Source organism: Phacochoerus africanus, chromosome 10, assembly GCF_016906955.1.
Source record: "Phacochoerus africanus isolate WHEZ1 chromosome 10, ROS_Pafr_v1, whole genome shotgun sequence".
Lineage (NCBI taxonomy): Eukaryota > Metazoa > Chordata > Mammalia > Artiodactyla > Suidae > Phacochoerus > Phacochoerus africanus.
In genome coordinates, this window is record NC_062553.1 from 97031658 (window position 1) to 97046560 (window position 14903).

Consider the following 14903-nt stretch of genomic DNA (forward strand, 5'->3'; position numbering starts at 1 on the left):
GTACTGAAATATGCTTTACGCTTCTATCACTTCACAAAGAAGGCTAAATAATTAATCATTATCAGATATTCTCTGAGGTTAAAAGCAGACAACTTTTAAAGTTTAAACAATGTGTTACTGGGGGGAGGGAAGATTTGGGAGGGTAGGGATAACATATATACACTATTGTATAAAATAGATGACAAATGAGAACCTACTGTATAGCACAGGAAAATCTACTCAATAGTTTGTAATAACCTACATGGGAAAAAAGAATGGATAGATTTATATGCATGGCTGATTCACTTTGCTGTACATCTGAAACTAATACAACACTGTAAGTCAACAATACTCCAATTAAATTAAAAAATGTTACAGCTTGGAAATGTCCAATTTAAATACGGAGAAAACTCCTCATATACTAAAGGTCTTCAAACTCCTTCAATTTTTTTCTTTTCAAAAAGATTCTAATATACACCCATTAGATAAATAACTGCTAAGGATTCTCAGAAAAATCAATGTAAGTTAAACACCTCTTCTCTCTCAAACCTTTTACTTTTAGTAATACTAAGGGAAACAGACACATTACAACTACATAGTAGGATGATATAGAGTTTTATAGAAAGAGATATTGAGCAGTTTATCAAGATATATATCACATAATACATTACACCTTTTATAGATTATATCAACTACTATTAAGAAATTCTACTTTACACCTAAAGGGAAAAAAAGGACAGTTTCCAATGCAGATTACATCTATAATATCCAGTCTGGTGTTACTACCATGGTTGCAGTCCTAGATTCTCAGAGAATGCCACAAAATTCTAAACAAATAAGCAAAACTTCCAAATGTCCTATTATCACTTTTGCTAGAGGAGGGGCATAAAAATCAAATGACAGGATGCTACTTTAAGAAAGCTGTATTTGGGAGTTCCCGTCATGGCTCAGTGGTTAACAAATCCGACCAGGAACCATGAGGTTGCAGGTTCGATCCCTGCCCTTGCTCAGTGGGTTAAGGATCCGGCGTTGCCATGAGCTGTGGTGTAGGCCGCAGACACGGCTTGGATCCCGCATTGCTGTGGTGTAGGCCAGTGCCTACAGCTCCAATTAGACCCCTAGCCTGGGTATCTCCATATGCCGTGGGAACAGCCCTAGAAAAGACAAAAAAAAAAAAAGAAAGCTGTATTTATATTTTCCCTTAAAATTTAAGATTAATTTTCTGTCTTTCTTATAAAGCCTGTTTTTTATAAGGCCAAGCATGGTTAGGTTGGAGAAAACACATATTGCCAGCAGACTCTAAGACATCTCACCTAAGAGGTCAACAGTCTAAATTTGTTTGCTTCTTCGTAAATTTCCACTAAGGATTCAAAACCTCTCGATCTTACATTTTAAACATAACCCTATTTTTAGAAATTTCTGCTTTCCCTTGCCAGTTCCATAAAATCACAATTACTATTTGCAGCCTCTTCTGCTATCACTGAATAGGTGCTAAGAAACACAATAACTACATTAACATGAGAAGACAATCAATTGATTTAAATTAAGGGGTCAGCTCCTTATATGGCCATTTTGGTTATGAATCAAACTGTCAACTGCTGAGCAACTACTTTCAATTACAGTTGCCAAGATGTCTACAGAGCAGGATTTCTCAACTTTGTTACTACTGACATTTTGGGCCAACTTTTGGTTGAGGGGGTGGGGCTATTTTGTGCACTATAGGATTTTAGGAGCATCCCTGGACTCTACCTGCTAGATGCCAGCAGCACTCCTCTCTTTCCCCTCCCCCATGTGACAAGAAGAAATATCTTCATATATTGTCAGATATGTCCCAGGGGACAAAATCTCCTCCAGTTGAGATTTCCAAAACAGTGTTCTGTGCAAAATATTTCCTTAGCCATTCAAATAAATTGGGGAAAACACTCTTATCTTAGAACGCTTCAATGCCTATGAACAAATTAAGGAATAAGACTTTCCATGGTAAAAAAAATCTGGTTATCATTTCTCAAACTTATCTGGAAAAAAGCTGCCCTACAAGAGGTGGGGGAGGAATGTTCTCAAAAGGACTTATTGTTGCCATTTCTTTTCTAACTTGTTACTTAGAAATATAAAACTTCTAGGTATATATGCCTTAGTAATAAAACTTTCCAATCTTTCAACATGGACAATGCAAAAACATTTTAACATATAAAAATAATAAAAATTCCTTAAATAGCTTCCAAATACTTCTAGTAAGCATAATTCACAAATTGGTTCATAACCTGAAATCATTAACAGAAATCACATAGACATTTATATAGGTAGGCACAATATTTAAAAAGGTGATTAGGTACATTAAATTAGATGTTACTGTTTAAGTATTTAATTACTAAATTAGACATACTATTTTAAAAGCTGATTATCTTACTTAAAATCCATCATTTCAAAGACAAATAGCAATACACAAATTTTTTTTTTTGTCTTTTTGCCATTTCTTGGGCCGCTCCCACGGCATATGGAGGTTCCCAGGCTAGGGGTCTAATCAGAGCGGTAACTGCCAGCCTACACCAGAGCTACAGCAATGCGGGATCCAAGCCACGTCTGCGGCCTACACCACAGCTCACGGCAACGCCGGATCGTTAACCCACTGAGCAAGGGCAGGGATCGAACCCGCAACCTCATAGTTCCTAGTTGGATTCGTTAACCACTGTGCCACAACGGGAACTCCTACAATACACAATATTTTTAAGTCTTTTGATTATTACTATCTAGAACAGAGGTTTGCAAATTACCGTCTGCCACCTGTTTTTGTAAACAGTTTTATGAGAACACAGCTATGCTTATTAATTTGTATTATAGTGATCAATGACATGTTAAACACCTTAAACTTATTTTTTTTTTTTGTCTTTTTGCTATTTCTTTGGGCCTCTTCCGCGGCATGTGGAGGTTCCCAGGCTAGGGGTTGAATCAGAGCTGTAGCCACCGGCCTACGCTAGAGCCACAGCAACGCGGGATCCGAGCCGCGTCTGCAACCTACACCACAGCTCACAGCAATGCTGGATCGTTAACCCACTGAGCAAGGGCAGGGACCAAACCCGCAACCTCATGGTTCCTAGTCGGATTCTTTAACCACTGCGCCACGACGGTAACTCCAACACCTTAAACTTATAATGGATATTATGTAATCTGTTCCTATCATTCCTTGCCTTCTAGGAAAGTTTTAGAATTTTTCACCCATAAATTCAAGGCAGTAAGGGGAGATTCATTTTGTTTTATGGATAATATTCATACTATTTATAATTTTATATTTCATACTAAAGATTCATATACAAGATTTTATAGTCCTAGCTTTATGGTGAGGCATCTGCCTTTGCACCCATCTAGGCACCAATTCATTTTTTTCTTTAAAAAAAGGGAAGCTACACACTGAAGTTTTTTGTCAACAGCAAAATTTTTTGAAATGTACACTAATAGTGTATCTATCAATGGAATACTGTACAATCATTAAAAAGAATGAAGTAAGTTAAAGTCATATGAGCAAGTCTGAAATATTCACAATGTATTTTGGAAAAAAGCAATTGTAAAATATGTATAACAAATTCTACTTTCGTTAAAAACAATCAGAAAAACATCCCAGTTTATATATATATATACATGTACATTTGCATACATACAGAAACATACTAAAGGCAAAGAGACAGGAGATTTACTTATATAATTCTTCAGTATTTAAAATATTTTAAATCAAAGTTAATATAAGCTCATAGTAAAACAATGTAAAAATCTTCTATCCCAAACTGCTATTACTATAAAAAGTCCTCCTACCCAACTAGCCACTATTAACATCTAGAGTTTGGCATTTCACATGTATAAAAACTTTTATTTTCAATGGTGCAAGGTAAGTGATTTCTATTTTCGTGCATTGAAGAAACCATCTCACATATAAGATGTAGTATATAAATAATACTTTCTCATATTTTCAGATTATATACTCACTTGTAAAGATATAGGGGAAAAAGCAATGAAGACAGAAAACCAGCCAGAGTTTTGATGATAAAACAAATATGTATACTTTACAAAAATGTCTTGTAATAATAGTTTCATTAAAAAGATCCATTTGGGATCTGACTAGCATCTATAAGGATGCAGGTTCGATCACTGGCCTGGCTCAGTGGGTTAAGGATCTCGCATTGCCATGAGCTGTGGTGTAGGTCACACAGGCGGCTTGGATCCCACGTTGCTGTGGCTGTGGTATAGGCCAGTAGCTAAAGCTCTGATTCAACCTCTAGCTGGGAACCTCCATGTACCACAGGTGAAGGCCTAAAAAGACCAAAAAAAAAAAATCCATTTTCCTTATTTAAGTTCATAAAAACTCAAAACATTACAAATTGTTTATTAAAAGCAAAATTTCCATAATTACACTTTCAAGAAACAGCTAATGTTAACAGCATATAGTTTTTGTACAGTTTTCCTCCATGTTTACACTATTTTGAGTATACATATTTCTAATGAATTTCTAAATTAAGATTTTTACATGTTTTTAAAATAATTTAAAAGCATATTAAAATAACATTTTATTTTATTTTTTTATTTTTTGCATTTTGCTTTTTAGGGCCAAACCAGCGGCATAAGGAGGTTCCCAGGCTAGGGGTTGAATTGGAGCTTCAGCTGCCAGCCTACACCACAGCCACAGCAACGTGGGATCGGAGCCACATCTGTGACCTACACCACAGCTCAGGGCAATGTGGGATCCTTAACCCACTGCGTGAAGTCAAGGATCGAACCCGAAACCTCATGGTTACTACTCGGATTCATTTCCACTGTGCCACAACAGGAACTCCTAAAGTGACATTTTAAAACAAGATAATATTTCTTAGAAACTAGCCAAAAAATAGATGAGTTTACTGGTATTTAAGCAAAGACACTTCTCCATACATTAACTGCTGGGCCAGATAATTTGTCCCATTACACCCCAATGGAAAAAGATGGCTATTATTACCAAACTCACAGAATTGGTGTGTTATGTTTGACAGTGCAAACGCAATGCCTGCCGCACAGAAATCACTATTATCAATATATACAGGCAGCATGTTTTCGCTGACCACATACTTTAATCTGATACTGAATAAGAATTCTTGGCTGCAGTTTTCTTTTCCCGTGTATGAAACAAATTACTTTAAGCTGAGTCTGGAATGGAAAGTCCAACTCCTACATTTGCATTTAACTGAATGGTACAAACATATCTAAGGCCTTAAAAATGTATACAATCAGTAGTTCTACTTCTAGGAACTTATATGAAGGAATTAAAGGTCGAAAATTTAGTTCAAAGATAGTTATCACAGCACTGATTGTAAAAAGAAAATATAAACACCCTAAATATCCAATAAGGGATTAATTAAATTAAGGAAATCATTATACAAACACTAAAACTAATGTTATATAAATATGTTTATATAAAAGAGAGCCTCAAAAATAATATAAAATATAATCTACCTTTGAAATACAGAGAAAATCATCTGGATCTTTAATTTCTGGGTGCAAAAATTAAAATTACCATTCCCATCTTTTAACATGCCCATACTTCTACAATGAACATGTACTATCTGTGTGTGATAATTTTAAATAAGAAAATATTCAGAAAAAATAAGAATATTTTCTTCAATTTATGCATGAGATGAAAGAGGCCAGTATATGCATTCCCAACTTTACAAAAGGTGAATCTGAAGAACAGGGTTAATTACTTGCCCTTGGTCTTTCAATTGTGGACCAAAAGTTAAGTGACTGTCTTTTTCATTAAATTGTTCTTTCTAGCTTATACATATGATTCTCCCATGTATATGTAATCATGTAGGAAGTTCCTGGGCCAGGGAGCGAACCTGTGCCACAGGAGTAACTAGAGCCACAGCAGTGACAATGCCGGATCCTTAACCCACTCCTTTGCAAAACAGACATTTAATGAATAAATGCCCAGGGATCGGGAAGGGCCATGTTGTTCCTCAATAATTTAAGCCCCACAAAATAAATATACAATGTAAGAACACTGGGCTACAATGAAGTATTAGTTCAGGAACAATAAAAAAAATGTATTCCTGAGGTAAATAATGGTACACAGCCAGAGAAAGAAGGGTAGAGTTGCTGATACAAGCTAGGAATACAATCCTTTAACTTTTAGAAGTTCCTACTTTGAATTAGGCTCATTAAAACTAAATATTAGAAGTGACTCTCTTACCTACAACTCAGAAAAATCATTAAATCTCAGCCACACAGAATTTGCCAATGTGCTTAAGAATATTAACAAAGAGGGAGTTCCCATCCCATCATGGTTGAGTGGTAATGAACCTGCCTAGTATCCAGGAGGACTTGGGTTCAATCCCTAGCCTCTGTCAACGAGTTAAGGATTCGGCATTGCCGTGATCTGTGGTGTAGGCAGGAGATAACGGTTCGGATCTGGCGTGGCTGTGGCCATGGTATAGGCTGGCAGCTATGGCTCCCATTTAACCCCTAGCCTGGGAACTTCCATATGCTGTGAGTGTTGCCCTTAAAGAAAAAGAAAAGGTGAAGAAAAAAAAAAAGTATATTAACAAAGAGACTGCTAGAAGACTCAAAGGAGCAGCCTTTTTTTTTTTTTTTTTTTTAATTTCCAGGGCTGCACCTGCCGCATATGGAGGTTTCCGGGCTAGGGGTTGAATAGGAGCTGTAGCTGCTGGCCTAAGCCACAGCCATGAGACATCTGAGCCTCTCAAAGGAGCTGCCTAATTTTTAAAGTACTCTCTTTGAAAGTCTGGTCAGGCTCTTTAAAGAGTCATGATCCCATTACTAAGATTTCTGAGCCTGGAAATGCAGTATCTGTTCTTCAATTCTGGTTCCTGATCTTTTAGGGTAAGGCTAAATTGGGGGATTGTCCATCCTACCTCTCACTTTTTCTCCATAGGCTAAGTCCCTGAAGCTAAAGACTGCCCCATTTAACCTTTACTCTGCTGAAAGAGGAGAGTGGAATTTCCTAGTCCTTTCCTGGCAGAAACCTCTATCTGTTGAGGCTTAAAACAAAATCTTATAGAGATTAAATCATAAACAGTTCACAATTACTGCTTCACTTTCTCATGTGCATAAAAGTCAGAAAAAGATGTAAAAAGAAGCAAGAGTTCTAACAGTACTATGATGATTAACTGATATATGCTCACATTTGAGAATATAAACATTTTATATTTTATAAAAAATATAAAATTCCAGAAGAAATTAATGCATATACCTAGAAAAAGGCAGTATAAACCCTTCTAAAATACTCTTGAAAAGAAACCAAAGCACAAACTGCTTCAAGTATGCTATGTGTCAACATCTCCTTGATACAATTTAAATTATTCATAATATAATTATTTAAAAGGCTTAACACCGATCTTTGACAAGATTAGTCTTATATTTAAAGTGTTATACTTTGGACCATTCAGAAGGGGCAAATTAATATACTTAGTTTCCTCTCCACAGAAAGTTAAGACATGAACAGTTGGTTTGCTCATAAAATCACTGGTAACAACAGCCTACATTAAGAAACTAGTTTTTCACAATCCTGGTCTTACATTCCCTGCTAACAAACTTCCCAGACCAGAGAAACAAACATGTGGAAACATGTTTCCATGACATAATGCCTCTCCTTCCTTCATCAATTGTTCATAATAGAAACACTTCACAATCAAGTTTACACAAGACAGCCACCTCAGACTCTCCAACAATTCTGTAGAAACACTCTTTGAGTAGGTTCTAATTCCACTACTTTAGTGGGCGATCCTTACCAACACCTGAAGCCAGTGACTCCCATCCCTGATGCTCTCCCCATTAGTGCACCATTAACCCGAGCCCCTGGAAACTAGTCCGATTACCTCTATCCTCAAGGACACGGAGTTAAAACCCTGAACACTTCAACCCCTTCTTTAAAAAAAAAAAAAAAAAAAAAAGCTTTCTGGCCCAGGTGAACTTGCAACTCATCTTCTGATGTATGCAGCTTAACCTTTCATGTCTTACTTTTCTGAGAGAAAGCTGTCACGCAGACATTTGCGGAAAGGAGGAAAGGCAGAACGAATAAGGAATCTTTTACACAGCGGGGACACCCGCCTGCGGCCAATAATCCCACACAAGCCCCACTAGGGAGGGGTAACCAAAGATATTTCTCTAATGTTCAGGGCATCGAAGTGATCCCACATCAACCCCTTACCAGAAAACTAAAGCCGGGCCGCCAGGGGACAGAGGCGTGGGGTGGGGATATGGGGGAGGTGTGTGTGGGTACAGAAAGGAGATATGCACGAACTATTAGAGTTAAATCCCTTGTCCTTGAAGGAAAAGCAGCTTCGCGGGGCGGGGAAGCCCGATTCCCACCTGGGCCCGCCAACCCGCGGTTGCAACTGATGGACCTCACCTGTCATCTCCGAGTTCTGCGCATCAGAAGGAAGCAGCAGGCGGAACAAACTTAAGGGTCAGGATAAAACGTTTTCTAGGGTTATGAACAGACAAGGCACTTACGGGGTACACCTATCGCTGTACTCATTAGCGATGGTTTCGATGCCGCCACTCCTCGCTACTGCGATGTAGCAGTTGAGAAAGCCGAGGTCAATGCCAACCACAGACATCCCGCCGCCTAATGGTCGGGGAGATGGTGCTGAAGCCCTCTGTGCGGGAACCGCGTCCTCGTTTGGGCTATTGCTCCTGGAATTGCGACTCCTACGAGAAGCAAAGAAGAGATGACCCCAAGCAGCTGCGCAATAAATCTAGGGCAGTGCGTTGGGGAACCTCGGAGGAGGTGGAGGCCGCCAGCGCCTCAGTCTCCGCCGCCCTGGTCTCTCTCCACTGCGGTTCGGCCGCCTCCAACCGGCAGTTACTGGGATCTGCGCCTGCGCGCTCGGCCGCCGGGGAGGCGCACGAGCTGCCGCTCCGCGCCGGAGGCTGCTCCCGACCTCGACTTCGGCCGCTTCCGTCAGCACTCGGGCAACGGCCGCCCGAGGAGCTGCGGGTTCGAGAAAGATCTGGAAAATGGAGGCAGCTGAGCCAGCCGGGAGTGGGAGGGAGGAGAAGGGGGAGAGGAGAGGATCAGGGAGAGTAGAGGGGAGGGGAAACAGAGCTGGCTCGCTCGCCACCGCGCGGCAACTGGGCGCAGTGCGGTTGGACTAGGAGAGAGCAGCTGCCCGCACGGCCGTTTGCCCACGTGTTTGGAAGGACCCCTTCGGGTTGTTTTGGCAACGGAGACTGGCCAGATACAGCGGCAGGACAATGCCCAGGCCTACCCCGAGTCGGACGCGCAGGCGAGCGGATGCTGGCCCGGTGCCGCCGCCTCGCTTTTTCCCTCCGAGGGGCCGCTCCGCAGCCCCAGCACCCACCCGCCGGCCTCGCCGCCCCGAAGGGGCCATGTGCCGCCGGCCGGCGCGCTGGCAGTCAGTCTGCGCGACCTCGCCCCCCGCCCGCCACGCTTGGCTCTGTGAGGTGGCGCCCATTGTGCGGACAGTGGCGGCTTCGCCTCTCCCCAAGGGGCGCCGCCGATCCCAAGCCTTTTCTCTTCGCAAACTATGGTGTTTTGTGTGAAAGCCAAATGAACACATTTTAGGGTTTTGTTTTTGTTTTTGTTTTTGTTTTTCCCCTTACCAGGGATTGAAGTACCAAAAAGCAAACCAAAACCAAAAAAACAAAAAACCACTTATGTCAAGAAATGACATACTGACAATTTTTCCGTTCACGTAACTGTCCTCACACTATCCTAAAAGCTGCGATCTCCTCCACTTAGCTTTTCCTCTGAAAACCAGTTTTACAGGAAAGTAACCTTATGTCTAGGTGTCTCTGCCATCGGGCAAGCCCGTGCATTGCCTCCAGCCTCTGCCCTTTGTCCACAGGAAAAGAGCCTCCTATGGCCCAGCTATTTGCTTTCTTCATTTGAACACCATCTGACATCTGTCTGAAACTTAACCAAGTTATAGTGTTCACTTACGATGTTTGGCTCTCGTTCTTTTCTCTGTGGGTTTCATGTTCTTTGTTCAGTTTTTCGTAGGTTTTCTGTACTTTGCTGTTCAGTTCTTCGTGGGTTTCCTGTTCCTTGTCATCCAGTTCTTCGTGCTTCTGTTCCTTGACATTCAGGTCTTCTTGGATTGCCTGTTCCTTCTCGCCCAATTCCTTGTGCGATTTCTTTTCCTTCTTGCCCAATTTGTCATGTGTTTCTTGTTTCCTATTTGTTGGTATCATGAATGAGACTTTTTTACGAGGTTTTTTAGTATGCTCATTGTCCTTATTTGTCCGCTTCTTAAAAGAACTTAGACTTTTTACCACTATCAATGCTGCAACAGCAGCAGCAACAAGGCTGGCTATAGCTCCTGCTGCTGTTGCTATGAGGAACATGAAATCCATGTTCAAGGGCAGTGCTGAAGAAGCTCTAATGTACAGTAATGTTCTGGCTCTGGTCTTGTTGCCTTAAAGAATGACACTTCCCTTCCATCTCACAAGCACACGGGAGGAGTAACTCGCGTCGACGCCATCCTCTGTCAGCTCCGACGCGGCAGGTGTTGCGACCGCACCTCCCAGCAGGCATTGCGTGAGTAGCACTGGGATTGGGTACCGCAGCTCCCAACAGAACCTGGGCCCCAGTGCTGCTGCAGCCCAAGGCTTCTACCCCTCTCCTCGGTTCCCCCTTCAGCCATCATCTTTTTACCTGCTCCCTCTTTTTTTATATAAAGAGGTTTCCATTGGTCAAGATTTAAAAATAAGGTTTCTCCCTGAAGCCAATCATGAGTCTGTCCCTTTAAGCCAGTCGTAACTGTATCATTGGTGTCTCCCTCGATGATGCTGAGTGTAAGGATGGGGTGCGGGACAAGGGATAGGAAAGGTAATTCTCTGCCACTCAGCCGGTGAGGTCCACCAGATCTCCTAGTACTTGCCATTTTCCAGGGTGTTCCTGATTTATCAATTTATTACAAAATAGTCTGAAATTCTCCTAGGATCATTTATTTCTCCATGCCACCTGTACAACTTGAATGTGTGAGAATAATTTTCCTATTAAAAAACACTGAAAATATCAGAGTAAAAAGAAACGGGGTTAGTAGCAAGGGGTTATCATCACCACATTATTTACAATTATTGGAAGGAAATGAGAGCACCTACTGGCTAAAAGCAAGACAGGTTTGGGGATCACATAGACGGGCTGTACTCCCAGGCTCGCCTTATTATCAGTAGGACCTTTGCCAAGTTACTTAATTATCCAAGTCCCAGGTTCAAAATCGATTGAAATGAATAAGACAAATAAACCGACTTTTATTATTAAATAAAGTGAGCATGGCCATAGTGCCTGGCACCAAAAGAGCCAATACATGATAGGTATGCCCAGTTGAGGCTAGACTATAGAAATTATGTTGATTTATGTATATTGTTAATGTATCCAGCAACCCTGATGTTTTCTCATGATTTCTAGTATTTGTATGGCTTCTTGAATTTACTGTGTATACAACAATACAGTCTGGGAAATAATTTTTTTCATTTTTAATCTACTTCTTTTTTCTTAATAATGCTGCCTAAGCTCTCCACTACAATGTTGAATATAAGCTGTAGTGGTGATCACCTTTGTCTCATGCCTAATATTAAAGGAAACACTTCTATGCTTATGATGTAAAAAAAGCTAAAATTATCTTTTCCTTGCTAAGTTTTTCTCATAAGTGCATACTAAAATGCCACTCATCATCCATTGCAGTGATCTTATTTTTCTCCCTAAATCTGTTAATGTGAATAATATTAATAGATTTTCAAATATCCCTGAAATCCAGAAATAAGTCTACTAGGCCATCCTTATTGGTTCTGTTTTTAGATACACTGGATTTAGCGGGTGATTATTTTATTTAGAATGCTTGTAAGATTTAATTTGTCCTTCTTTACTCTTTTCATTGATATTAAGACTATACTGGCTTCAGAGACGTTGAGGTTTCCTTATTCTTTCCTCTGGCAAAGTTTTGGTAAGACAGACCTGAAAACTATCTTGGACTGGGGCTTACTAATAGATTTATGACCATAAGTTAAGTTTCTTTAGTTGGTATAGTCTGTGGGGTTTTTTTTCCTATTATATCTTGAATATTTACATTTTAATTAAAAATTGACCCTTTCATCTAGGTTTTCAAATTTGTTGACATACCTGATTATTCATTTATTTAAAAAAAAACTCTCCTATAGCTCTTTGTCCAACTTTCTCATTCTTAATATTGTTTATTTGAATCTCTTGGTTCCTATCACTAGTGGTTTCTTAACCTGTTTTTGGTTTCCTCGACTTCTATAATGCCTTCTGTGTTATGTCTTTGTTTTCTGTTTCATCTGTTCTTTAACATTTCCTTCTATATTTTATTTTTTTCTAGTCTCCTGAGTGTAACACCTAGCTCATTAATTTTCAGTCTTTCTCATTTTCTAATACATATATTTACAGCCATAAGTTTCCTTCTAAATACCATTTTTGCTGAATTTTTACTTGAATTTTCAAACAATTAGAAGAATGGACACTGGAGATTAAAAAAATCAGCTTAAATGAAAACACTGATATTAGAGAAATGAGTTAATGGGTTTGTAATTACTGCACCCCAGAATTAAGCAGACTTATCTACCTAGTTATATAATATACCTAGTTCCACATTGGGGCCTGCCCCTGAAAAAATTCAAGGGCTAAGAATGTAGGCTCCAAAGCAAAGTGAGAAAGAGGCTTAATTATTCTCAAATTCCCCAAGCTATTTGTACCAAAAATCTTTTACAGCCAGTGTTTAATTTAGGTTTAACAGTATGTTTACCGATTTTTCACTTCATTGCTCTTGTATCCCTCTTTCCTTCTGGGTTCATATTTCTTTCAGTCAATCTGTCAGTAAAAGTCTTTGAATGGTGAACTGCTGGTTTTTTGTTTTTGTCTGAAAATCTTTACCCTAACTTTTTTTTTTTGCTTTTTAGGACTACACCTGTGGCATATGGAGGTTCCCAGGCTAGAGGCCAAAATGGAGCTACAGCTGCCGGCCTGTGCCACAGCCACAGCGACACTGGATCCTTAATCCACTGACCATAGCCAGGAATCGAACCTGAAACTTCATGGTTACTAGTCGAATTTGTTTCCGCTGTACCACAACGGGAACTCCTACCTTAACTTTTGCATAATAATTTAGTTGAAACAAAATTCTTGATTGACAGTAACTGTCCCTATCTTTTGACATCTATTATTATTGATGAGTCAAAATATTGTTCCTTTTTCAGTAATTAGTTTTATTTTTTGATATTTTGTTATCTTCTAATGTGGAATTTTAAAAATTTATTCAGAAATTTTTATTAACCTGAGAATAAATGAATTTTTTAGTCTCTAGAGAAGTCTCAGCTCTTGTCCTTTGATTATTGTTGCTCATCCCTTCTTTTCAGTTTCTCCTGGATCTATCAGAATGTGTAGGGTGGGAGTTCCTGTCATGGCCCAGTGGTTAATGAACCTGACTAGGATCCATGAGGATGTGGGTTTGATCCCTGACCTCACTCAGTGGGTTAAGGATCCGGTGTTGCCGTGAGCTGTGGTGTAGGCCGCAGATGCAGCTAGGATCCCACTGTGCTGTAGGCCAGCAGCTACAGCTCTGATTAGACCCCTAGCCTGGGAACCTCCATATGTCTCGGGTGTGGCCCTGAAAAAAAAAAAAGAAAAAAAAAGAATGTGTAGAGTGTCTTTCTAACTTCTATGACTCTTAGCACTATCATTTTTGGATGTTTTTTCAAACTTGTCTGTTCTTTCATACTACGGTATTTATATTATTTTGCTTCCTTTAAAAAATCTTTTGGGAGTTCCCACTGTCACTTGGCAGGTCCTGACAATCTCTGTTTGAGGATTTGGGTTTGGTCCCTGGCCCTTCTCAGTGGGATAAGGATCTGGCATTGCTGCAAGCTGTGGCATAGGTCACAGATGAGGCTCAGATCCTGCATTGTTGTGGCTGTGGTGTAGGCCAACAGCTGCAGCTCTGATTTGACCCCTAGCTTGGAAACTTCCATATGCCATAGGTGTGGTCTTAAAAAGTAAAATAATCCTTTTCTTTAATCATTTTAAACATTCTAATTTTGTATAGTCTCTTTTAGGGTACTTCAGCTCTTGGGGTGCTAATTCTGATTGTTGTTTGTATCTACCAACTCTGCCACGTAGTCCTTGTGAGGAATCACATGATTTGTGTTTTCACCTTGAATTAATCTTCAGTAAGGTTACTTGTTTTTCTGCAGGATTTTCATGTGCCCTGGGTTATAGAAGTGTCCCAGAGAGGTTTTGTTAATTGTTTCTGTCAGAGCCCTGAGAAGGTCCTCCTGGTCCTAGAACAGCTTTAATTAATTATTTGGTTTGGAGTTCCTGTTCACAGATACTGCTTACGTATATATTCTATACTTTGTCATAGCACAAGCCTGGGGGTTTTGATTTCTCACATTTGACTTACTTCTTTCCTACTCACTGCTATCAGGTGGCTGGCAATCCTTCTTGTCCACTATGGTTTGGTGCCTATCTTCCTAGTTTCTCTTCTTAAATAAAACTCCTTCCAAGGAGTTCCCGTCGTGGTGCAGTGGTTAACAAATCTGACTAGGAACCATGAGGTTGCGGGTTTGATCCCTGCCCTTGCTCAGTGGGTTGACCATCCGGCGTTGCCGTGAGCTGTGGTGTAGGTCGCAGACGTGGCTCCGATCCTGCGTTGCTGTGGCTCTGGCATAGGCTGGCAGCTACAGCTCCAATTAGACCCCTAGCCTGGGAACCTCCATATGCTGCGGGAGCGGCCCAAGAAATGGCAAAAAGACAAAACAAACAAACAAACAAAAACAAAAACAAACAAACAAACAAAAAAACCTCCTTCCAAGCTTTCAGCTTTATTAGACAGTTTGTGTGGTTGGTAGGCACTGTGTGTTCAGTTTCATTCCCCTAAATAACATTTTATTTTCCTCTGTCCTAACTA

General features: G+C 40.2%; 1 protein-coding gene across 1 annotated transcript in view; it reads right to left on the reverse strand.

Annotated features, from left to right (window-relative positions):
* HSPA4L (heat shock protein family A (Hsp70) member 4 like) overlaps positions 1-8814 on the reverse strand; it is a 53460-nt gene extending 44646 nt beyond the window's left edge. Inside the window, exon 1 of the mRNA XM_047798451.1 lies at positions 8470-8814. Coding sequence (XP_047654407.1) covers positions 8470-8576 — 107 coding nt within the window. The 5' untranslated portion in view covers positions 8577-8814. The remainder of the gene's footprint in view (positions 1-8469) is intronic.
* Positions 8815-14903: the final 6089 nt, after the last annotated feature.